Source organism: Myodes glareolus, chromosome 17 (assembly GCF_982192425.1).
Source record: "Myodes glareolus chromosome 17, mMyoGla1.1, whole genome shotgun sequence".
Taxonomy (NCBI): Eukaryota; Metazoa; Chordata; class Mammalia; order Rodentia; family Cricetidae; genus Myodes; species Myodes glareolus.
The window spans coordinates 59385909-59412948 of record NC_142042.1 but is presented as its reverse complement, the minus strand read 5'-3'; the positions used below and the strand labels follow the sequence as shown (position 1 = coordinate 59412948).

Genomic DNA, 27040 nt, shown 5'->3' with positions numbered 1-27040 from the left:
CAGATGACTTCTGACATCACTCCTGCAGGACCTGCCTGAGGCTATTCTTAAACTAACCTTTTCATTTTGATAAGTAAAGGGAGATTACTTTAACCCAATGGTAAAAGCTATAGTAGCCAGGCATGGTGACCCACACCTCTAATCCCAGCACTTGGGAGGCAGATGGAAGTGTATCTCTGTAAGTCTGAGGCCAGCCTGGTCTGTGTAGTTGAGTTCTAGGACAGCCAGGGCTACACTGAAAGACCCTGTCTCAAACAAAATAATAATAATAATATTTATAATTACTATCATAGTGCAGTAAACACTATAATAAATAAATTATAATAATAAATCTGTAATAAATAAAAACGGATAAGTATGATCTTCTGTTATTATAAAGCATCCATGTGGTGTCCAGCGCATGTGTTATGCTTTCATGGACCTGACTGTGCCCTAGGTTCTGCTCACATTAGCCCCACCACAAACATGAAGATAGAGTACCTTTCTAAAGTGTTACAAAGACTATGACATTGATAGGCAATAGGATTTGTTTAGCTTCATTAGAAGCTCACAGAGCCCCCATCATATATGTGATCCTTCACTGGTCATAACATTGTTATGTGGCACATGGTCTATATTTGCTCAGTTTAAATCAGCAGTGAGAGAGGGAATTAAGGTCCAGCCTCAGGAGCGTCGCATCCACAGCTTAGCAATATCACAACAGCAGGAGGAGGGCAGTTTATTGAGTAATAAAATCAGGAGGTCGCTCACCATAGCTATGAAAAAATGCTACATCCAAGCCTCAAAGATTGCCCAGAAACAGGATCAACTAATCTCAAAGATGAGAAAATTGGCTGGCAAGGTGGCTCAGCCAGGAAAGCTGCTTGTCACTGAGGCTGACAACCTGTTGTTGAACGGGAGTTCAATCTTTGGGTCTCACATGATGGAAGGAGAGAACTGACTCCTGCAGGCTGCACACACGCACGCACACACACACGCATGCACACACACACACACATGCACACACACACGCACGCACACATACACACACACTAAACTGTCATTTAAAAACTTTAAAGGTGAGAGAACTAAAGAGGTTTCAGTCTCAAACCAGGAAGTTCATGGCTCATAAAAGAATGGCTCACGGCCCTCTCCTACTTCTGTCTAAAGGCCAAATTCACGTTCATCTTCCAATATTATTGCCAATTTCATTTTGGAAGAACTTCTCTTGACAAATCAAAGTATAGCTGGAGAGGTGGCTCAGTGGTTCAGAATGCACGCTGGTCTTCTAGAGGACTCGAGTTCATTTCTCAACACCCAGGTTGAGTGATTGACAACTACTTGTAACTCTAACTCCAGGGATCCCGCATGGCACCAGCCCTCACAGATGTTTACCCCGCCATGTAGGTATAACTAAAATAATGAATAAATATTTTATTTATTTTTTTATATTTATTTATTATGTATACAATACTCTGTCTGTGTGTATGTCTGCAGGCCAGAAGAGGGCACCAGACCTCATTACAGATGGTTGTGAGCCACCATGTGGTTGCCAGGAATTGAACTCAGGACCTTTGGTAGAGCAGGCAATGCTCTCTGAGCCATCTCTCCAGCCCTGAATAAATATTTTAAAAGATAAAAATAAAAGTATGAAACCATACCCAGTTAAGTTAGATTCTTTGCAAAAGTGTGAACGCTGTACAAGCATTTCTTTAAAGAAAACCAACGCTTACGAAGCGCACGTTCTCTGGGATCATTAGTCATACACTGACCCATCCAGTCTAGGATGACAGCATTCCATTTCTCTTCGCTTTCTGCTAGGGGACCCAGCCTTGTCACATTTTAAATTCCATTTGTAGGATGCAACCCTTAGGCTTTTGTAAAGTGCCGAAATCTGGACAAGAAAATAATCCTCCTGGAGCTAGAGACTGGCTGGTGGTTTTCAGGGTGCTGTCTGGAGACCACATGTTGATCACACAGCAGTGGATCCCACATATTCCAGGACTGGGCACAGATCTAGCCGCCACACACTCAGCTAATGGGAGAAGATGTAGGGTTAGGTAAGAAAAATGAGCAGGTTGGTCAAGACTCCACCCAGAAATGACTTAGAGACCAGCTGCCATCTGGCAGTGCTCTGAAGCCTGTCCTGCAAGGAGTGGGCCACACCTAGCCCTGGACCACCTGCAGTGTTAACTGTCTCTTTCCTTTGATACCCAGGTCCAGAGCTACAAGCCTGACAGTGGTTACTCCTTAGCTTGATTTACATAGTCAAAATGATAACCCATTCCTTCCCCTAAAGAACTGAGCCTACAATTACTGTTTGCTACCACGAGGGGGCAGTAGTCTCTAATCACTGAAGAATATGTTTGCATTTATCTATGCTAAAGGTAGAAGCCAGAAGGATCAAGAGACCTGAAAAAACCTCAGAATCAATTAACCTGGGCTCAATGGGGCTCACAGAGACTGAACCGCCAAGCAGAAGGCTGGAATGGGACCTACGCTCTCATCACATATGTTACTTGGTGTTGCTTGGTCTTCTCATGGGACTCCTAACTGGAAGCAGGGGCTCTCTCTAACTCTGTTTTCTGCTTTTGGGACCCTTTCCTCCTACTGGGCTGCCTCATCCAGCATTTATAGGAGAGGAAGTGCCTAGTCTCACTGCAACTTGATCTCCCATGACTGGTTGATACCCATGGTGGGCCTGTCCTTTTCTGAAGAGAAATGGAGGAGGAGTAAATTGTGGGGGGGATAACAAGGGACACTGGGAGGAGAGGAGATAGGAAAAACTATGGTCCAGGATGTTAAGTAGTTAATTAAAAAAAAAAAAAAACAAAAGAGCCATCAAGGCCATGCTCCACAGTGAAGGGGGAAAAATAGATTTCATAATAAAGTGGAAGGTCAGGAATCAAAGACAAACCTAGCTCTAAATCACAAAAAAGCATTTATTTATATATACTTTAAAATTTTAATTATATATACATATATACTTTTAATTTTTAATTACATACACAATTAAATTATTTTAATATCTGTAAAAACTGAAGTTTCAAGGCTATTTTAACATTCAGCAAGTTTCAAAGACTCCATTTCTATGTGTAACTCAGTGCTCTCATAAACCTATGGCCGGCATGATTTTTAATTTTACTTTCTCAGCTCTCCAAAATGCCTAAACATAAGAAACTCTAGAGCACTTTTTAAATGTGTTTTTAAGTTGATGATTTTAGGCTTTGGCATAGCTCGAGCTTCTCCAGTTTCTCTTACAGAAAAATCCATGTAACTTATTTCACAATAAAGAATTCATCCATTTCAGCCCCTCCCCTGTTTCTGCCTCTCTCTTTAACTCAATCAGCTACCTCAGGAAAGCTTGGCACTTGGAAAGAGAAACACAGACCCTCTTCCCAGCCCTGTTCTCCCAGTTTCCTGGAAGCTGCCATGGTGGAATGTTTGATCGTCTCACACTAAGACAGTAATTTTTCCCTCTTAAGTAACAAAATCCAAAACAACACGAAATGAAAAGATGTTCTAGTAACATGTTCATAAGCATTGGTTTTCTTTAAAAAAAAAAACTTACACAACACTCACATTTTTGCAGAGGTTCTAACTTAACTGGGTATGGTTTCATATTTTTATTTTTAAAGAAATGTTTATCCAACATGAGAGAGAAACCAAGCTAAGTATAGTAACGGCTGGCATCAGAACCACTTGACCTTCTGGGTGGCGCTAGGCATGTGACCCCCTGCTGTCTCACCACAACTAACTAATCTTCCCAACCTAAAGGAATCAGGATGCAAATAGCAAACGTGAACACAAGCTGCATCGTTATGGCCACAGTCTAGTCGAACCTCTATTTCATTTTTTAAATATCACAATAACTACTCGCAAGTGTATAATGATAACCCTCTCATATGAATGTGACATTATTATGTTTACAGAGTAGTTGATGGAAATTTTATTTCATTTTCATGGCTGTTATTTATTCATACAACAAATGAGCTTCAGTGCCTGCAGCATTATTCCGAGCGTCAGTTCTGGGGAGGCTGGACCAGGTTTGGAGAAGTTAAGCAGTTTGCCTGGTGGTTGCCTGGGGCTCTTGCTGCGTTGTTTCCTGAATCCCTGGTTCTTCTATCAAAGCAAACTTTTCTGGTTTCTCTTAACCCCTCATCACTACGTACTGGGATAGATCATTTTTTCGCCTATGATACTAATCATTAAAAATGGCAAGCTAGGGAGCTGACTCGGTGATTAAAGGCATTGACTACTCTTCCAGAGGATTCATGTCCAGTTCCCAGCACCCACATGGCAGCTCACAACTGTCTGTAACTCCAGTGTAGGCTCTGACACCCTCACACAGATGTACATGAAGACAAAACACAAAACATGCGCATGAAATAAAAATAAATAAAAATTTAAAAAACTGGCAAGTTGGACACCATGATGTATTCCTGTATTCCCAGCACTCAAGGGGTTGAAGCAAGACAATTAAGTTAGAAGCCAGCCAGGGATACACAGTGAGATCTCATCTCAATGTGCTCTACCCTCCAGATGAAAAGAACATTTAACCCAAGTTAAAACAAAACAAAACAACAAAGCAGGGCCTCACATAAGCCACGTTGGTTTCCATAACCCAGGATTATCTAGAACTTTAGACCTTTTGCGTCCACCTCCAGAATACTAAGATTCTCCGTATGCATCACTATGGTCAGGTCGTGCTGTGCTGGGCATCAAACCCGGGGCCTCATGCATGCTAGGCAAGCTTCCTACCAGCTGAGCTTCTTCACAGCCCTTAACCCAGACTTGAGTGCAGCATTTTTCAACCCTGAGTCATGACCCCTCTGGAGGTCACATATCAGTTACCCTGCACATCAGATATTTACATTACCACTCATAGCAGTAGCAAAATTACAGTTACAAAGTAGCAATGAAATAACTGTGTGGTTGGGGGGGTCAGCACAGCGAGAGGAACTGTATTAAAGGCCTGAAACATTAGGAAAGTTGGGAATCACTGCTTTTGTGGTTTCCAATAACTGAAACCAAAGGGAATCGTAACCTGACAGGTTGGCTGAACAAAAATTCGGTGAGATGGGGAAAAGGAAACACATCCCTGGAACCGTATGAGACGATGGCTGCCTGGCCACTGTGTTCACGGAAGACCAAGCAGAGTTACCTGCATGTGATCCAGTGGCAAGATGGATCCAGTAAAAGGATTGTCACCCCTACCTGTGACTCTGTGTGTGACTCCCTCCCCTATACCCCGAGGCGGCTGCCATAGTCTAGTGAATCACTTTTCCAGGAGAGAGGTGGTGCCCTGCCTCATCCCACACGAAGCATTTCCTCAAACATTTCTCCTTTAGCCAATAGAGAACAGCAGTGAGGCCAACTGAGTCAAGCAGCAGTCACCTGGTTGAGGGCAAAAGAAAACCCTTTCCCTCCAGTGATCTCCAAGTTGCCCCTCTTCTGCCATATTTGGGGACGGTTCAGGGAAACACTTCTTCCTCCTATTCCTACCCAGGGGCCCACACTGCCCTGCGTCCTCCCCCATCTGCATTACCAAGTTATCAAGTCTCCTGGACCTCCGACAACTTCCCAGGAGAGACACTCGCTATACAGTCACAGAAAAGATGGAGATGAGCCTGGGGTAAGTCTCGGGGAGAGGAAGATTAAAACATGGCATCCAGAAAAGAGGGAAGAGATTAAATCTCTCAGAATCAACAGTCCGTACTAATTGACTCTACCAAACCCTGAAATCCCATGGGTATCACATGCACTCCTTCTCAGACTTAGCAGTCCGCGTGAACTAAACTGACCAAACAATCATGGAGGTCTCACAGACACCAGTTGTTTCTCAGATTCAAACGCTATCTGGTGGCTTCTAAGGCTCCACAGCCTTCTCGGGTCAAGGCAATGCTTGTGTAGCACTTTGGAGCAAACAGCTGGGCATTTAAAAGGGAACTCTGGTCAAATTCGAGGCAGCCAGCACTAGGCACCTGTACTACTTCAGATCCTCTTGTCCAGACTCCAAGAGGCCTGAGGAAATCAATGTAGTGACCAGCTAGGAAATTTAATTCTTGCTACTAGCAGGACTTGAAGTCCTTTTACAAACACGCTGTCTCATCTCACCCTCAAGCGCTGCCAGCTCCTTCACATCAATCAAGGCGGCTCTGCATACCTAGGAGGTTTCTCTCCCTCCCACTTCACTCCGCTGTCGCTGGGTACCCTCTTTTTCATTCTAGGGCAAACAATTCCTAGGATTAAAATGTCTCATATTCTGTTTCAAACGTGTATCTGCCTGAACACCTTCAAAGGAAAACACGAATTTCTCAGGGAAAAAAAAATATCCTTAGTGGTTTCTTCATACCACTGTACTTTCTCCTAAGACCCAGAGCTGGAAAAGGCCTGAACCTGTGGCCTGAGTCACTTCCCCACGCTCATTTGATAATGCAAATTTCTGTGCTTCCCCATCCAGCCCTTAAATCCGAGTGTCTGGGGTGAACACAGAATCTACTTTTCAGTCGGGCTGTGTCGAACAGGATTTGGAGCCTCTGGCTGTATACAGCCCCCTCCCGCTGCAGAGGATGAAGGAGAGAAGCCGGCCCCAGAGAGGGGAATGGGCTTATCCCGGGTCACGGGAAAGCACCCAGATGTAGAGCCGGGTCCCGCGCGCTGCTGAGCTCTCGTCGCCCGTCCAGACCAGCAATCCCAGGCGCTCACTTCCCTGCCCCACCGTCACTCACCCGCTTGTAGACGTCCTCTCGGCTGGCCTCATACTTCTGTTGCATGCGCTCCTCCAGGAAGTAGATGCGCAGCTTGAGGCTGAAGTTCTCCTTCTTCAGGTCATTGAGGTGCTGGGACAGAGTGCGATATCCATTAGACATGGTGGGCGACCCATGGGGAGGAGCATGCCCAATCGCCCCTTCACCCCAGGAACACGCTACAGCCTAGCCGCGGCATGGAGCTGGCGGACTGAGACGCTGGGGAAGCTGTGGGACCTCGGAGGCTAAGGCGACATAGCCCCTGGTGGTGCGCTCCAGGACCTGGGACTGGTCTCTCTGCTCTGGGAGCTGGAGCGCAACGCGCTTTCTTTTTTTACCTCGGGGAGATATTTGCGGAATCCCTGACGGAGGAACACGCTGTGTGAACTCAGACACAAGTGGCGGTAACCTGACTCCAGGACAGGGCTGTCACCCAGTCCCCCGCCCCTCTCCTCCCCAGCCTCCAGGCCCAAGTGTGGTCATTTAGTAGCTGTTTGGAAAGAGAAGGGCTGACCCCCTTCCCATTTTGGGGGTGGTTAATGTGGCACTGGGGTTGCAAAGGCAAGAGGAAAGGGGGAAGGGAGGCAGACAGAAGCAAGAAACAAGGTTGCTACGGAGAGAGCTCATATCCACAAAATGGCCCACAGAATAGTGACCAGAGCCAAATAACCTCTTTCTACCAGGTACAAACCTTAAGGCGCTATGGATCAGAAGTCCACTTCCCTTAGTGACACAATGCTCAACCCCAGCTGTGTCTTACAGCTGTTTTCCCAGCCCGTTTTCTGTCCCAGGGCTATTGGTTCATAGCCTTTATTCCCAGGCTCCCTACTCCCTGATACACACCACACAGCCTCAAAACAGGAGTGAATCTTGACTGAGAGGGACCTTTGCAAACTATTTTTCAGTGGAGCAAGGGAGGCCCACGGGTTCCTCCCTTTGGGGAATAAGTGTGGGAGTTCTGAGCGGGTGGCGGGGAGCAGCCAGCATCCCGGAGACCAGAGATTCAGCCCCTCACTGGTTCTTAACTCCCGCACCTGCCTAAGGGAGCCAGGCCTTCGTCAGCAGATCCTGCTCGTAAAGCAAATTACGATCCTTGAGTGACAGCTGCAACATTAGCAGGAAGTATTATTTAGAACACACCACATGGGACTTTGAAGGTGACTGGGAGACAGCCTCAAAGCTCTGGTCCCAAAAAAGGTTCCTGATTTGGTACTATCAGGTTGGGAAAAAAAATTACTGTTAATGTCTGAGATAAAGGAAATCTAAATTTTTTTATATTTAATGCAAGTATCCACTTCTTTCCCAACCTACAACCTACCTACTTTTCAACTTTTCCCATTCCTGTTTGTTTGTTTGAGACAGGGTTTCTCTGTGTAACAGCCCTAGCTGTCCTGGAACTAGCTCTTGTAGACCAGGCTGGCCTCAAACTCACAGAGACCCATCTGCCTCTAACTCCCAAGTGCTGGGATTAAAGGCATGCACCACCAATGTTCTGGACCTTCATAAAGCCAACCTTTTCCTAGTATCCAGAGGTTGCATACATAGCTGGGCTGTGGTGTGCACACCTTTAATCCCAGTATTCAGGAGGCAGAGGCAGGTGGATCTCTGTGAGTTCGAGGCCAGCCTAGTTTACAGAGCTAGTTTCCAGACAGCCAAGGCTACACAATGAAACACTGCCTCGAAAAACCAACCAACCAATCAATCAAACAAAAAAAACCCAGCAAAGGTGAAGATAGGAATAATCCCCAAAGTGCAGAGTGGTCACACAATTGATCACATGGTAAGGTATGATCTATGCTATAATCTTTCAAATATGTGTCTTTCAAACTTTTTCTGTTTTATACTGCAACACACACACATGTATACACACACAATTATTCAATTATGAGTTATAATCTGATATTTTCTATTTCTCTTTCTGGGAGTGACCTGCTAAATTGACTTGCTGAATAGTAGATAGATAAATCTTTACCTGTAGTTTGAAAACCTTTGACTCTAAGGGAACCTAGAACAAAGAAGGAACAGTTCCCGCCGGAAGGCTAACAGAGTGTGTCTGCCAGCCACTGCACTTCCACTTTGCCATGAAAGACAGAAAAAGTTTGAGTAAACTGGGTGGCTTTAGGAGTGCAGAATTAGAACCGTGCAATGTAACGGTCTATTTTTCTAAAAAGATAAGCTTGTCAATAAATCCTCTCTTACATTTTAAGCCAAAAATATTTCACATTAAAAAAAGTCTACTCGTTTAAAAAAAATCTGCGCATAAAAATTTGATATGCTCGCTAAATCCTTAACTTTCAGAAGAAATGAAAATCACTGAGAGTTGGTGACGACGAGGATGAAAGTTGAAACTCAAATCCCACTTTTCTGACCACTGCGCTATGTTCCTGTAATCCCGCCTCTCAGGAGGGCGAGGCAGGAGGATTACTGCTGCGTAAGAGTTTGAGGCATGCCTGGTCAACACAATGAGTCTGTGTCTCAAATACAGCAACAGACTTCCTGATACTAGTTCTGTTGCTAACCATCTGTGCGAGCTGAAGCCGTACTCCTCTGTACACAGAATCCTCCTCATCTAGAAAACGAAGCGGCTGGGGGCAGTGTCTAAACACCTCAAGGGAATGAGTATGATTACTTCCCTTTTGCTCAAGGGGGGGTCAGATTGGCAGAGTGTAGCTTTGTTAGGCTTTGGCTGTCTTTCTGGAAGAGTTTTTTTTTTTAAAGATTTATTTATTATGTATATAGTGTTCTGCATACATGTCTGTCTGCCAGAACTGGGCACCAGATCTCATTACAGATGGTTGTGAGCCACCATGTGGTTGCTGGGAATTGAACTCAGGACCTCCTGAAGAGCAGTCAGTGCTCTTAACCTCTGAGCCATCTCTCCAGCCTGAGTTTTTTTTTTTTAATCACATACAATAAAGGGTTTACTTAAGGAAACAGGAGTGGGTAAGGCTTCATGTTATCCCCACACAGCTGAGGTCTCTCTGCACACTGGTCCTCTTTCCTTTTCTTTCCTCCTCTCCCGCCCCTTTCCTGTGGAGCTTGGTTGATTTATTTTGTTTGTTTTGTTTTGGACCAGTTCCTTAATGCTATCTCTTTTATGACGGTAAGTCCTTACCTGTCTGGGTTTCTTTCTCTCCACTCTCTCCCCTAGAGAGTTTAATCCACTTCCAGGGCTGTGTTTTTATGTCCCAAGCCATCTCCTGTCTTAGGTCTTCTTGCTCAGGACCTAGCTCCACACACCCAATGTTTTGCTGGAGAGTGCAACTTAACTTCCCCTTCCTCACAACAGACTTCATGACAGCACTTCTGCGTGAGTCCAACCATGTCTACTAGGATCTGCCTTAGCCATCTACCCTTCATAGCACAGCCAAGGAAATGCCTTCAGAGCCCTTCATGGGCATCTCATCCATCCCTCAGGCTAAAGAGAAAACTTCATCACATTTCTTTAAGACATCCCATTCTTTTCATCTTTTAATTCTTGGTTGGAAATCCATAAAATATCGTACCTTCCCTCTCCTGGCTGTCTTTCGCCTTCGACCTCCCAGTAAGGCACATACTCACAACGCCAAGCATTCATACGGTGTCTTTTAATGCTGCTTTTATCACCTGGGTGGATTATTGAGACTATTTAGAATTATTTGACTTCTCATGTAAACTCTGACCTCTCTAGTCATCTATGGTCATCCAGGTAAAAAGGGCCACTGAGTCACGTGTCTGCCCTTCAGCCTCTGTAGCAACAGAAAAACCACTCCTGCAGCGATGGTCAGTCCATAGCGCTGCTCCAGGCTACTTACAATTATTTCAACCAGAGTAGAGTGGCTTGGGGCTGGCAAGGAACTGGTTGGGCCTACCTTCTCTTAGCTTAGTATTTATAAAGCACTCCCTAAAACAAAAAATCAGCAGATTTTAGCCATAAACAAAGGACATTGAGCCTATAGTTCGCAATCCTAGAGAAGCTAAATAATAAGGTGAACCCAAAGAAAAATATATAGAGATCCTCTGGAAATTGGAAGCAGACAAGATTGTCAGGTAAAAGTTGGGAACATGGGAGTGGGGATGGGGTGGGAGAAAGGGGAGAAGGGGAGAGAGAAGGGAGATGGGGAGGATTGGGGAGAGCTTGGGGGAGTGGGATGGTTGAGATGGAGGAAGGACGGATATGGGAGCAGGGAAAATGATATCTACATTAAGGGAGCCATTTTAGGGTTGGCAAGAGACTTGGCTCTAGAGGGGTTTCCAGGTGCCCATGGGAAGTACCCAGCTAGGTCCTTGGGCAGTAGAGGAGAGGGTGCTTGAACTGGCCTTGTTCCATAGTCACACTGATGAATATCTTGAATATTACCATAGAACCTTCATCCGACGATGAATGGAGATAGAGAGAGACCCACATCGGATCACTGGACTGAGCTCTCAAGGTCCAGTTGAAGAGCAGAAGGAGGGAGAATATGAGCAAGGAAGTCAGGACCACGACGGGTTGGCCCACCCACTGAGACAGCGTGCCTGAGCTAATGGGAGCTCACTAAAGCCAGCTGGACCTGGACTGAACGAGCATGTGATCAAACCGGACTCTCTCTCTCACATTCAGCCATTGAATGTGGCTGACAATGGGGGCTGACTGAGAAGCCAATGATAATGGCACTGGGATTTGTCTCTACTGCATGTACTGGCATTTAGGGATCCTGGTCTGTTTGGATGCACACCTTCCTAGGCCTGGATGGAGCAGGGAGTGCCTTGGACATCCCACAGGGCAGGGTACCCTGTCCTCTCTTAGGATTGGAGGGGGAGGGGGAAGAGTGAATGGGAGAACGGGAGGGAAATGGGAGGAGGGGAGGAAGTGGAAATTTTGAATGGTATTATTTATAAAGCAATAAAAATCAGCGGAGTTAATGAATAGATAAGTATTCTGAGATTCGTGATTTGTTTTACTAATCCACTTTGTTATAAATGGATTAGTTTGCCTAGATTTTCCTCCTGAAGTAGATTTCAGGAAGATGACAGGCACCAAGAACTTTCCTACTTCAAGCACAAAGGGCTAGGGCACACTGCCCCCTTCCAGCTGGCCTTATAATGATTACACCTTAGCGAGATGTGTCCTTCATCCATGCCTCCCTGACTCCTCTAAGAAGACTCCTTCACTCCACAGTATAAGACACTCTCCCTCGCCTTCCCCCAAAGCCTTAAAAATAGACTCTATTGCTCTTCTGGACTGTATAAACCCACCCCATTACCTTCAGGCCCCAGCACACTTTCTCCACCATTAAATAAATCTTGTGACCAAGAAAATAATCTGCCTCCGTGTCCCCTGTTGAATTTGAAACTTTGTAAGGGTTAGTTTTACTAGTTCCAAAGAAATCACTCTCTCTTAAAATGGTACCTGTAGGACAATGTTATTCTGTTCACTTACCTTCCTAAGTTTATATGCCCAGGAGAACCTCTTCCATGAGGTTCATATTCACCTCACTGGTAGAAATCTCCAGTTGAACATTAATATCTCAAGCTTGTGATATCAAAACTGAATTCCTGATCATCCTAGAAAATGTGCTTTCCTCGTTGGAGCCCATTGCAATTTGTTGCAGCTCAGGATTGGCAGCTGGTGAGGCCAAAGCCTCTGAGTGACTCCTGACTCGTTTTCTATCACATACACCTCCCCTGTGTCTCCAAATCCTAGTTATAATACACACGCATTGGAAATATGCATCGCAGATGCCAGGTACCATAGCATCTCTACCACGGTGTCCCAGATCCCATGACTTCTCTCCCATGGTACTTGATAATGCCCTTTCCTGGTGTCCCTGCCTTTGTTGGTCAATTTCCTACCCTCAGCACAGTGCCCGTGTGACCCTGATGAAATACTCTGTGTCGCTTCTCTCCAGGAAACTGCCCCATCTAACTCCAAGTAGTTGGTGATGACGGTCATTGGCCATTCAAGTCCAGGCCCCTGGCTTGTCCTTGCCTCCTGCTACCCTGTGCTTTCCTTTCCTTTGCCATGTTCCCTGCCTGCACAGGCTGTTCCAGACACATTGGCTACTCTAGTGTTTCCTCAAAAACAGTAATGAGCCTCCTTTCTCGGTGCCTCTGAGATGGCCCTGCGGCCCAGTGTATTCCTTCCCTAGACTTCCTTTTACATAGCACCTCATTTAAAACCACAGCCCACCCCGCACTTCGTCCAGTGATCCTTATTGATAGCCCTGTGTTTTAAGAGTCCATTGCACTAGAATCTCTTCGACTCTGCATTTATCCATTCATTGTGTTTCTCCCTGTCAACATGTGCTTTCCATGAAAAAGTTCGATGGCTCTGTTTTATCACCAGGACCAAAAATGATGCTTTGTATGCAGAAGGTGCTCAATAAGTGAGTGCTGAGTAAAAGAACAACCAGTAACAACCGTCTGTTCTCGATGGTTTGATTATAACAAAATTCGATCTGCATTCCCGAAGGCATTTCTTCTTAGAAGCAGTTTATTTGATACAGAGAGCAGTCCAGCAAACGAACGCCATCAATGCAGAACCTGGACTGTCTATAGGAGCTCCGAATTGAGGTGCAATAATATATGAAAATTACAACTCTGCAAACTCCACAGACAGGAAAAATGAAATGAATTCGTCAGGGGAGGTTATCCACGAAGGTTCCACAGAGAAGTGGCAATTTTCTAAATCTCTAAAGGATGAATCAGGTCTGCATGGCTTGGGGAAGCCGAGCTAAAGAGTACAGCAGGCTAAGTAGACTCAAGCCTAGGGACCCACACCATTTGGGGAGAACCCTGTTGAGGAGGTCTGGACATCAGGTGAGAACCAAGACTTTCCTCTATGAGGCAAATCCTGGCTCTCTGTACGGACAAAAGATAAGGCAAAAGGTGGTGGGTAGGGAAGGCCAGGAACTGCACATCCACAAGGCCTTTTCTTTCCTTGCCGTTTCCTTCCTCCCTTTCTCCCTTTCTTCCTCCCTCTCTCCCTCTCTCCCTCTCTCCCTCCCTCCCTCCTCCCTCCCTCTTTCTTTCTTTCTTTCTTTCTTTCTTTCTTTCTTTCTTTCTTTCTTCCTTTTTGTTTTTTGTTTACTGCTTTTGTTTTGAAGTTTTGCAGGCAGAATTCTTCACGCTGGTCTGAATACTGACTTAGTACACGGGGGCCTCCAGGCCTGTGTGTCTGCAGAAGATCCACGTGGCTTAAGGCATAAACTGTGGGCTCTAAGTGCTTCCACTCAGATCTTCCTGTCACCAACAGCGCACTTCAGATTCTTTACTCTCCTTTCCAAACACTTTTCCTTCTGGAGATAAATGTCTCTCCTTTGCTCCTTCTTGAGTTTCTTCCTTCTATAGCTTCCATAATATATTAGTCCAGTCTTGAAATGAGGCTGTAATAATGACTCCATCAGTGCCAGCAGGAGGAAGAGAATTACCACGCAGCTGTCGTATGTCATGCTCCATTAACATAACCAACTGTCAAGTCAGTCTTTAAAAAAACTCAGCTTGACATTCGCTTAATCATATTCAGACCCCCCAGATAGCTCCTATAATGGAATTGCTTGAAAACACATTATTCTCTTAGCAATTTTTATCCTAAAAACATAGTTCCTCTTCATTAGAATTGATTAATCATCTGGATAGACTCAACCTTTTTCAACTGTAATATAAATTCTATAATTTAAACTCAACTAAATGGATGTCAGTGATATTTCATATTTTATGTTGTTTGGGAGAAAATGTAGCTTTAAAAAAGGTTAAGTGGCAAACCAAGGAATGCAAGGAAAATGTTTTAAGTATCCCTGTGTGATGATGCATTTGAAATTACCTAGGAGATGGCCCTGGGTCAGTATATGAGGGAGTTTCCAGAAAGTTTAACTAAAGAAGGAAGGCCTACCCTAAATGTGGGAAATACTAACAGCGAGGTGGAGCCTCAGACTGACTGACAAATAACAAAGTAGGAAAGAGCTGGGCGCAGCATTCTTCTCTGTTTCCTGCCCGTGGGCGGGATGGAACCAGCCACCTCATGCTCCCCTCACAGCCAGAGCTGCTCTCGTGGCTGCATCTCCTCGTAGACTGTGAGCCAAACCTTTCCCTCCTTCATTGACTTCTTGTCAGATGTTTGGTTATGACAAACAGAAATCACCTAGTAGACCTCTGATAGCTAATTATCCATGTATAACAAGATACTATATGATCACATGTGAATACATCCAGAAGGAACAGTATGGAATTGTGGGGGGAAAAGCAATCCCCTTTGAGTCAAGGACACCTAGGTTCAAATCCGAGCTCTGAGCTCCTCTCTAACTGTGTGATTTAGGGGGAAGTTGAGGGAAGTTGTGCGTACGTGGGGGATGGACAGGTCTCAGGGGCCTGTCGAGAGGACCACGGCCACATTTGTCTGCCTGAGACAAGCAGATAAATTTGGATATTTGAACAGTTTTCATTTATACATTCTTGTTGCTTGTAAAATAGCTCATAATGGCAAATAAAACTGTCCTAAAAGGAACAAAATTAAGAACTACAAGGAGGCAGCTACCAATTGTGCAAACATACATTAGTTCTTTAGTAGAGGTAGAGTGTATTTATGGCCATAAGTCAATTTTAGTGAGCATTTGTGTTATCAGAGAGAGTAACTTTCCTGTCTGAAAAGGGGCTTTGCTGGAGCGATTAACGACTTGTCAGGGCTGTAGCTAAAAGTCTTTACAGATCAGCAAGAGGGAACTTCCGGGATCTCTGGCCAACTTGATTCTGTGTTTGAATGCTTAATTCCTGTAACTCCTTGGATACAATTATACACTCTCCATGATAACAATCCCCTTGCACAGGATGTACAATGGAACTAGTGAAAAAATGTACACTTTCATGAATATTATTTCATCCCATCTTTTCATACAGTCTCTGAGGTACAAAAATAAGTGCTCTGATTTGCAGACCACACTTCCTGCAGCTGGGCTCCACAGCGCACAATCATCAGGACCTCAGTCTAGACACCTATGACCCGGATGAGCCTGTGACTAGTAAGGCACTTCCTCTTCTGCCTCAGGCTCCAGTGCCTTTCCAAACTGCATCTGTAGGTAATGGCCCTTGTGCCCTTGGGGTACCTGGCTGGAATAAAACAACAAAACAAAACAAAACAAAAATGCTTTTCTCTATTATCAAGATGAATACACCAAAGTCAGCTCTCAGAAGACTGTATGGAGTTGCCAGGTGACCCAGAAATCCTCTCCTTGTTTCATATCCAGAGAACTAAAAGCAGACGACCTCACGGAAGCATGAACACGCCTGTGACAGCACGATTCATGATAGTCCAAGCGGGAAAGCTCAAAATGTCCTTGAACTGACAAATGCATAAGACACTTAGGGCGTCCATATAACAGAACACTGTTCAGCCATGAGAATGAAGAGGTAATGTGAGCTACGACACGGGAAAGCCCTGAGCTGATAGGAAAGGCAGGCTCACAAGGCAGGATGCTGTACAGCTCCACTGTGGGAAATGCTCAGAATGAACTAGTCTATGGGGAAACCACACTAGAGGTTTGCATGGGAAAGGACAGAGGAAAAACAGAGAGGCTGTAATGAGCACGGGGCTTCTTTCTGGGGTGTAGGAATGTTCTGGAATGAGGTAACAATGACAACTGCACAATCAGAATTGTACACGGTTCAAGGGTAAATTTTGGAAGGTTCTTAAATTGTGCTTTAATAAAGCTGCCTTTCCAAAGAGAAAAAAGGAAGCAAAGCTGGAAGAGAAATTTGCCTAATTCTTTGCGTTTCAGAAATTTTTTTCTTTTATTTATCGCAAATAAATTCATTTATCAGTGATGGTTCAACTCAACTTACTAAGGCATGTTGCTTAGAACAGACAGTGTCTAAATGTTAAGTGTGTTGGGGTTAGAGAGATGGCTCAGTAGTTACTGACTGCTCTTGTATAGGACCTGGAGTTTGGTTCCCAGGAATCACATGGTGGCTCACAGCCATCTGTAACTCCAGCTCCAAAAGACACAGCATCCGGTGCTGGCATGTGAGGGCACAGCATGCACATGGTACACATACATAAAATCAAAATGAGTTAATATTAAGTGTTCAATCCCAGATAGATCTCAGACCCTAACAGAAAGTCCACCTAAGTGTCTTAAATGACCTTCAATATCTGTTAGTCCTGATTATTAAATTTTATCATAGTAAACTTTTATCATAATCCTCAGATACAACAGTTCAAAACACAACTGACTCCGCATTTTGACTCAATGAAAACATACCCATTAGGCCATCTCCATGAACATTCATGACACTTGCACAATGACGTCATGAAATTTGCAGGCAAATGGATGGAACTAGAAAAAAATCATCCAGAGTGAGGTAACCCAGCCTCAGAAAGGCAAACGTGGTGTATACTCGCTTACAAATGGATATTAGATGTAAAGCAAAGGATAGCCAGGCTACAATCCATAGCCCCAGAGAAGCTAGGTAACAAAAAGGACCCTAAGAGGAACACATGGATCTCCCTGAGAAGGGGAAATAGAAGAGATCTCCAGGGTAAACTGGGGGGTGAGGGGAACGAAGGCATGGGAACATGAGGGATCATGTTGAGCATATTGCGGGGAAGGACAAATAGGGAGAATAAAGAAAGAGATATCTTGATGTGGGCACATATTAGGGGTAGGGAGAAACCTGGTGCTGGGGAAACTCCCAGGAACCCACAAGGATGACCACAACTAAGTCTCCTAACAGTAGTGGAGAGGGAGTCTGAACTGGTCTTCTATAATCAGACTGGTGACTATCCTAATTGTCATCAGAGAGCATTCATCCAGTAACTAATGGAAGCAGATGCAGAGGTCCAGAGCCAAGCACTGGGCCAGCTCAGAGAGTTCTGTTGAAGAGACAGAGGAAGGAATATGTGAGCCAAGGGGGGGGGGGGGGGTGGTCAAGGTCATGATGGGGAACCCACAGAGACAACTGACCTGAACTCGTGGGAGCTCACAAACTCGATACCAAGAGCCTGCATGGAAACAGCCTAGTCCCTCTGTATGTGTGTGACAGTTGTGTAGCTTGGTCTGTTTGTGGGGCTCCTTGCAGAGAAATCAGGAGAGGTCCCTGGTGCTTGAGCTGTCTTTTGGGAGCCCAATCCCCATGCTGGGTTGCCTCACCCAACCTCGATGCAGGGAAAGGAGCTTGGTCCTGCATCAACTTGATATGCCATGCTTTGTTGACTCCCATGGAAGGCTTGCCCCTCTCTGAATGGAGATGAAGGAGGGGTAAATGCCGGGGTGGGGGGCAGGGAAGAGAGGAGGGAGGGGAAACTGTGGTTGGTATATAAAAAAGCGAAAAAAATAATAAAAAAGAAATAAAGAACAGGTAAGAGAATAAAACCTCAATATCATTCGTGAAATTCCAGAATCATTTAAATACTAAGTTATTATTACCATTTAATTATCAAATTATTAAAATCATTCCATTTTCTGCCCTACAACTCAGAAACACACTGATGCCCGCCCTGGGCAGCCTTTTCTGGAAATAACCAGTCTGATGACAGGAGTACTGATGGGTATGGCCAGTTTGGGCAGCTTCCTCACTTGCATAGAGGATGGGGGTTCAGACGACGTCCCTTATGCCGTCCTCCACTGTGGTCACACACACCCATGCCACCCACAGTCCTGGAATAACGAGGTGTCATCATTCCCCTCATGCTAGAGCACTGGGGACTCTATGAAAACAAAAACAAAGCAAACAACTTCCCTGGCCACCAGAAATAGACAGTCCATCCAGAAATAACACGGCCAGAGACAGTTAAGCGAGCCACATGGCAGAAGCGACAGGTGGGCTGCAGGAATCTGGCAGTACCCAAGGACTCTTTGGCTCCAAACTGGATCCTCTACCAGTTTAACTCAGTCAACACTACCAGAACTCAGGGTGTGTCCACAGTGGGCTTAGCTCAGAAAGATCCTTTGATGTGCTTCTGCAATAAAAGGGAAGCTCCCAAGCAGTGGACTTGCTTATGTCTCAAGATTTTCAGTAACCTTGGGGCTGGGAAGGTGGTTCAGTGGGTAAGAGCACTTGCTGTGAAAGCAAGAGGGTCTGGGTCTAAATCCACAGAACCCTCATAAAAGCCAGGCAAATGGCTGTGCATCTGTGTCAACCCCAATATTGGGGGAGGAAGACAGCTACTGGGGGCTCATTGGCCAGTCAGCCTAGCTAAAACAGCAAGCTTCAGGTTCGGTAAGAGCCCCTGTCTCAAAAGTAAGATGGAAAGATAGATACCCAACATCCTCCTCTTCCTTCAGCATGTATGTGTACCTGTACACACACACACACACACACACACACACACACACACACACACACACACCAAGATTTCCAGTTGCTCTCTTCCTCAATGGCTGGCATAACCTAGCAAGGCATGCCTACTCTGTATCAGGCACTCTGCTAATCTCCGTGTCTAGTATGAAAGAAGATAATTTGCATCATTATGTAGCTCAACTTCTAACAGAAAAGGTGGATTTGAAACAAGTAACTCACTCATACATTAGAGAGAAAGTTCAAAATATTGTGCGAGTGACTGGCAGCGTGACATTCTAATCTGGGACAGAATGGGAGATAAGATGGTGATGGGTCACTGGTAGGGCTTGAGTGTGAAATGTCCCTCACCAGCTCCTGGGCTTGAACACTTGGTCTCCTGCTGGGTGGCACTGACTTTGGAGAGTGTGCCAAGGAAACTTTAGGACTAACAGGAAGATATGAGACAAAAGGGGAGAAGCCTGAGAGTTACAGGCAGGTTCTTCTTCTGGCCTGAAGTGGTTCTTCCAATCCACTGAGAAGTGAGCAAGCAGCCGCATGTTCCACCTGCCACGGATGGGAGAGCCTTCCGCAGCTTTGCCTTCTCACCGTGATGGACCAAATGTCCTGAACCATGAACCAGCGCTTGCCCCTCCTTTCTTAAGCTGTTTCTTTTGCCATAGCCATGAGAAGAATAACCGTGACAGTCATTCTGATCCTTCGCTTGTTCTACACTAAGTTAATAACTTTCAATTTTGGCGATGCTTTTTTAAAATTTAGCACAATTTAAACCATAAAATATATTTTTTTTATATATTTAAAACCATAAAAAATATTTAAACCAATAAAAATATTAGGTTTCGTTATGAATCTTGTCAATTATGTCTCTGAAATCTCTCTCTTCCATTGGTCTCTCATCCCTCTGCTGGTATCACCCCCGACTCTATCTAGATCGCTGAGTCTCTCCCATGTCTCTTGGCCTCCAGCTCAGACTCCACGCAGAGGCCAAAGAGGTAACTGATTTCGGCATCTTCCTGGTAAATCCTTCCAAGCACTTACCAGCTGAGACCAGGCAAAATTTAAAGCCCGCAGGCCACATCACATTTCCTGTTTTCCTCTCCAGCGTCAACTCTTCTCCACATGCCTGCATGCTCTAAGGGTCCCGACTAACTGTCGCTCTTCCCCTCTTCGGCAGCCTGACTCATGCCTTTTCTCCTGCATGGAAAATTCCTCAGGGGTCCCTTCACATTCCATATCAGTCCCTAATCTGCCTTCCTCCTGTTGAAGAAAATTAAAACGGAGAGGAGGGCAGCCCCAAGGAATTCAGGCCTGAGGCCAGCTAGGACTCCTGAGCAAATGCAGCCTGGTTTTCAAATGTAGCAGGAAAACTTGAACAGCTTTTGTCAATTTTGTGATTACTCAGGTCACAGCTGAAGCTCAACCAATCGGAAGTGCTGCTAAGCCTAAAGAAATTTAGAAAACCATATACTTAGAGGCTTTCTGATGGGACAGATCACATGAGGAAGCTTTGTAACTGCAACTAATGAAAACACTTTACTTCAGCTCAAATCACTTACTTTGTTCCAGTATTCTCCTTGTAAGTATTTCTTTGCTGCCGGGTGGTATTGTCGCAGCTGGGTGGTGGTGGCACACACCTGTAATCCCAGGCCTTGGGAGGCAGAGGCAGATGGATCTCTCTGAGTTTGAAGTCAGCCTGGCCTACAGAGCTAGTTTTAGGGCAGCTGAGGCGCCACAAGGAACCCTGTTCTCAAACAGACAAAAATCAACCAGCCAACCAACCAAATAAATAGTTTCTTTGACATTTTGCCATGGGAATAGGAACACTCTTACACATGGGTTTTCTACATCTGTAAATAGCTTCTTACTCCAAGAGGAAGTCAAGTTTTTATTGTTTCACCTTTTAGCCACTCTTTCAGGTCCCCAGTCAAATGTAGTTTTCTCTGGGAATCTTCCCTGCACCATGCTCTTCTGCATCTACGAGCCTGAGCTATGCATTTTGCTGAGACTCTTGGCTTCCTCTATAGCAATGATTACGATGTGTTTTAACCTGTGCTTGAGACCACTGTGTTTGCTTTGTAACTCTCAAGAAAACAGTCAAGTAATTTTGTGCATAGCACAGAAGTAAAATTATGCTGAAGGGCTGTGGAACGATTGTATCATATTTTAAAAAGAAAAGACCAATTGTATTTTTAAATATTGAAAGTTTAGATTTCCCCTTCCTATCTAATAAAGTTCTGAATGTCTGAAGACGTCTGTAAAAACAAATCCGGTATGCTTGAGATGTTATGGTAACGAAAGGGTGAAGCCCTTTTCGAAAAATAAAATGGAGTTTGGTAGTAGCATTGATTTTCTAAGGCTGTGATTATAGGAAAACAGGATGTTCAGAAACCACAGATCCTAGCAGACCCAGATTCACCTAAATTAGCAAAGGATACCCAACTGTAATAACTTAGTTCCTTAAAGTTAGACAAAGTTTGAAAAAAAATCACCATTTTAGCTTAGTTTTTCTTTCTCTCTTTTTTTTTCTCCTATAGATTTTTGTGACCCAAGTGGAAAAGTTTGACAGGATGGGTGGGCTCTCAAGAGGCTGACTCACTGTGGTTAGAGCCACAGCCTGCCAAGGGAAGCTGGCTGCAGTCTACAATTGGAGAATGCTGCTGCTGGTTTTGCGGGCATGTTCATGTTAAAGACGACCTTGTTGGGAAATGGGGAGCCAGGAGAAGGCAGCGAAGGCCTCCTCTTGATTTTATAGCCAAAGACACCCATCCTTCTTCAGGTCTCTCACTTAGAGTTTGGGCCATCCCGAGTCTGTGTAGAAAGCCACACTGTGCACTCTGGTCAGTAGACCTCTCTGAATGGTCCTCTCGTCTCCCAAGAGCCTTGGAGCCAGTGGCATCATTGTGGTACTATCACTTAGAACTGTAGAATTTGGGGGAGGTTATCTGAACTTTGGTTCCTTCACTGGCATAATGAATGTAATATCTATCTCCTAAGTTTGAAAAATGGACTAAACTAATTGAAATAGTACATTACAGACTTAGAAAAGTCTCGAGTATATAAAAAGTACTCAATGAACATCATTCATTATTATGTGCTAAGGACACAATTCTCTTAATTAGTCCCATCAAAAAGCATTTTTTTTCAAAGTCTTCATTTCTTTTCCTTCCTCCGTCTCTCTAATTCTGTCCTATCTGGACTACAGTTTTCCACCCTGTTCCATCAGTTAGTGCCTGGATACCCGCATCAGTGCATCAGTGCCTCGATACCTGCAACAGTGCATTAGTGCATCAGTGCCTCAGTGCATTAGTGCATCAGTGCCTGGATACCCACATCAGTGCATCAGTGCCTGGATACCCGCATCAGTGCATCAGTGCCTGGATACCCGCATCAGTGCATCAGTGCCTAGATACCCGCATCAGTGCATCAGTGCCTGGATACCCGCATTAGTGCATCAGTGCCTGGATACCCACATCAGTGCATTAGTGCATCAGTGCCTGGATACCTGTATCAGTGCATCAGTGCATCAATGCCTTGATACCTGTATCAATGCATCAGTGCATCAGTGCATCAGCGCCTTGATACCCGCATCAGTGCATCAGTGCCTGGATACCTGTATCAGTGCATCTGTGCATCAGTGCCTCAGTGCCTTGATACCTGCATCTGTGCATCAGTGCATCAGTGCTTTGACACCCACCTTAAGAATCGGTCACTCATGATGGATCCGAGCCACAGCAGAGAGCCACAAGATCTACTGAAATAACTGACCTTCAAGAGTGTCCAACCAATTTGTTGCTGCGCATTTTACCGAGCACCTGTTGCAGACTACATTAGCTGGATTCTATAGACTGCGAAGGGCAAACACAGACTCTGAATCAGCATGTGCTTTAGGGTTAGAGACTATATCCTAACAGGTAAAAGAAAAACCAAGATGCCCTCGCCAAAACGTGAAGGATAAACGAACTTTAACCAGTTGAAGGATGCAGAGAGAACAACAGAAACAAAGACGAGGCAGAACGAGACAGCTGCCCATCGCGAACGGCTCGGAAGGAATGCGGTGAATGCGAGAGATGATATCGCGATATCAGAGGAGTTTCCCACACAGTTGGAAAAGCCTGGTAGAATTCCAGTCTGTATCAGCTTTAATAAAGGAACTTGTGATTTCATTCCTAAGTAGGACCCTTCATTAGCACCTACCTTTCTTTTACTAACTGAGCGCCCCAATCTAGAAAATACTTCACGTTTTAGGTCACTGGAAGGGATTAGTGAGGGCCTGGAAAGATGGCTCAGTAGTTGAGAACATACTGCTTTTAAGTATTTGAGCTTTGTCCCAGCATCCACACTGTATGGCTCACCACCACCTGGGCCTCCAGCTCCAGAGAGATTTAAAGCCTCTGGCCTCTTTGGGCACCAAACTCACTTGTATGAGCATGCATACGCACACATAAAAACATGTATGTGTATACATAATTAAAAATAAATCATAAAACAAGTGGGGCGGAGAGATGACTCAGAGGTTAAGAGCACTTGTTGCCCTTCCTGAGGACCCAGATTCAATTTCCGGCACTCATAGGGCAGCCCAAAACTATCTGTAATTCCAGTTCCAAGGTATCTGACTTCTAGCTTCTGCAGGCCACAGGCACACACACAGCAGAAAGACAAACATACAGTCAAAATATTCAGACACATTAAATTAAATTTAAAAATACTTACAAAAAAGAACAAGTGTTTTCAGGCTTCCATTATGAGACATTAGACGCCCCCACCCACCCTGTTATTTAATTCCTCATTTGTTCTTATTTAATTATTTATTTTTATTTATTTATTTTTGGTTGTTCTCAAGACAGGGTCTCTCTATGTAGCCCTGGCTGTCCTGGAACTCGCTCTGTAGACCAGGTTGGCCTCGAACTCACAGAGATCTGCCTGCCTCTGCCTCCCAAGTGCTAGGATTAATGGCATACACCACCACTGCCCCAGCTTAGTCCTTCATCTGTAGGCTGGGATAGCGCTTCTCTCACAGGGTTGTTGGGAGCATTAAATGAGATGATGCAGCCTTATCTCAGTACAGACACATGGAAGGTGATTCACAGACACTAGCCAGGGTTACCCCTGTTCTCCGCTAGCTTTCTGCAGTCCAGAGACACCAGGGCTAGAATGGGAGCCAAGAGCATGAAGAAAGGATTTCTTGATAGGAAGGAATATTCACTCAATTTACAATTATGGTCATTCACATGCAACAATTGTTTCTGACCTAATGTATCCAATTGACTGTCATGGCACACAAGCTGTAGGGCCATGATCAGGTCAAAAATCTATGATCCCTGCCTCTGCAATTTGAAAAATGGAGAGGAAGATACTTGTTTAAATGTCTTATAAGCAGACAATTTTTGAGAACACTTAATATACTGCTCAAATGTACACATCTGCAAGGGATAGAGCGTCTTCCATTATGAAAGCCTCGGGGCTGCGGAACCCCATCTATAACAATGCAGAAAAAGATAACAAGGTTTAATAACAAAGTCACTCATCCCAAAACACAAATGAGGCCCATACGCTGGGCAATATGCTTCTCCAGCATCAGAAGGGGCCGGTCTGACAAACACACCTGTAAGTTAAATGGAATTTACACCCAGAAGGTGAGGAGGAGCAGTTCCTTTATGGGCCCTCTAGGCAGCCATTCTGCACCCCAATTTCATCCAGGCTGCTGTTGACTGAGTACAGAGAATGAGCAAACAGAAAAGAAAGCCACCACTCATCCATTTCACGCCTTTTGTCACGTTTTTTTCTACATTAACCTCTATTTCCTCTTCCCTGGCATTCCGGCTCCACAGCACAGCAGTGTTTACATGTTTGGTCTGCTGGATCTTACTCTGCATCAGGCACAAGTGTGTGGGTACATTGTCATGTGCAGTTTGAGCTCGCTGAGAAGTTGACTCTGGAGGTGAGGTTGCTCGTTCACCCACTTCAGACCCAAGCACATTCATGCCAAGTGTCCTCCAAGGCCCCTTGTCTAGGATTAGCTGGGCCTCCCTAACTCTGAGACAGACCAAGAGAAAAAACACTATGCTCTTGAGAGCAGCTAGAAGGTAAACCATCTCCAACAGAGGTGACAACTGCTTATCCCTGGTTGTAAAACTCCCTACAGTGGGAAAGAGAAACTAAGAATGTATCCATGGGAAATTCCTTTGTGGGAAGCTCAACGGAGAGAAAGCTCAACCAGAAACCCCAGTTGATTGCCTCAGCCCCTCCAGAGTTTCTTCTGGAGGTTTGACCACCTGAGTTCAGGATGCTATCTCTGTGGCTACTTGTTCTTTTACTAGGAAGCCTCCCTCTCTGTGCTCTGCAGGATCAGTATTGGGAACTCTAGGACCACCTTAAAGGGACTTCCCCAGTTGACTTCTGTGGAAGCTTTGAATACACAATTAGATCATGTTTTGCGCTCTCTCTCTCTCTCTCTTTCTCCCTCCCTCCCTCCCTCCCTCCCTCCCTCCCTCCCTCCATCTCACTTGCTCTTTTTCTCTTACTTTGGCTTGCCAAGTACGTAATAAATTCACTCATTCAAAAAGTACTATGGCTGTCATATATTGTGCTGGCTAGTACAATATGTTTTATGTCTCCTTGACACAAGCTATAGTCACCTGAGAGGAGGGAATCTCATTTGAGAAAGTGAGTCCAGAAGGTGGGGCTGTAGGGCATTTTCTTAATTAGAGATTAATGGGGAGGGTTCAGCCCATTATGGGTGGGAATGACCCTGGACTCATAGTCCTGGGTTCCATAAGAAAGCAGGCAGAGCAAGCCATGAGGAGCAAGACGGTAAGCAGCAGCATCTCTTGGCCTCTGCATCAGCTCTTACCTCCAGGTTCCCACCCTGTTTGAGTTCCTGTCATTACTTCCTTAGGTGATGAACAGTGATGTGGAAGTGTAAGCCAAATAACCCCCTTTCACACCAACTTGCCTTGGTCATGTTATTTCATCACAGCAATAGTGACCCTAAGACTGAAATAACTTTTCATACCGAACACTTTGAAATCAAAGTAACACCGCAGATTACTCTTGAGAATTTCTACATCAGCAAACATTTTCAAAGGAGCCACAGTACTGGTGAGGTGCTATCAGTCCCTTTGATGTCCCTTCCTTTCTTCTTCAGGCCCTCCTTTCCTTCCTTCCCTCTGGCCCAGCCTCTCATGGGCTCAATCTATGACTACACTTCTTCCTTTCCCCAAATGTCCCCTTCATATGGACTTTTACTCCCCTGACTAGAAAACCTGAGCTTAGCTTTGGGCATCTCAGGCAGCGTACAGCATCCATAGCAGGTGCCGTCTGAGAGAGGGCTCTTCCTTGGTCCTCTACTACGATGAGATGCAGCATCTCTGGATCTCAAAGTACGCGCTCCTCATCCCTGGAGATGTTATTGTTAGTTGCTAGCCATGTTGTTAGTGATGCGATGCCTGGACTTCCTAACACTGAAACAAAGGGCAGGGACGGTGTCAAATGCTTATTGTTTAACTCAGCATGGATCCTGGCTGTTCATCCTAAGCCCGTGTTCCTTTGACATTTTTGCCAAGGCCAAGAGACGTGAAGCCCTGCCTGCTACAAATCTTCAATGAAGCTCTCACAGGGGCACCTACCCAGTCTTTATCCCAAGGCTATGTAATTCATGTTTAAAAATTACTGAACATGTCCTGATAGTTTTTCCATTTTCAAGTCAGGGTATTGTAACGTGTCCTTAAGCCTCAGTAGTGTCTTCCTAACCAACAACTAATTCCTCTGAGTTTTCGAGTCCTTCCATGGAGGTGCCTTGGATGTCCAAAATGAATGTGAGTGTTTAAGATCAAACACACATATTAGTACTTGGTGAATCAGCAATTTAATTTTGCTCTTTCTCTCTTAACACAAAGAGGACGAGGGTTTAAAATGCCTCGGGTTAGCCTCATATCGGACAATGATTCTCAGCATTCAGATGTAAGGACTGTTTCATCATGTAAGGCCTGAACTATAAAAATAAAGGACTCAGAAGTTACATCTGGAACTCAGCTGACCCCACTGGTCCCTAGCTCAGTCCTACA

The 27040-nt window shown here is 44.9% G+C and overlaps 1 protein-coding gene across 11 annotated transcripts in view; it reads right to left on the bottom strand.

The window, feature by feature from the left end:
- The window catches only part of LOC125408772 (myomegalin-like), a 211805-nt gene that overhangs the window by 136304 nt on the left and 48461 nt on the right, over positions 1 to 27040 (bottom strand). For 10 of the 11 annotated variants that reach the window (XM_048447403.3, XM_048447446.3, XM_048447367.3 and 7 more), the window contains exon 4: positions 6711 to 6821. In XM_048447403.3, coding sequence (XP_048303360.3) covers positions 6711 to 6821 — 111 coding nt within the window. Of the gene's footprint in view, positions 1 to 6710; positions 7034 to 27040 lie in introns of those variants that run through there. The other variant, XM_085677938.2, reaches the window with a different exon arrangement.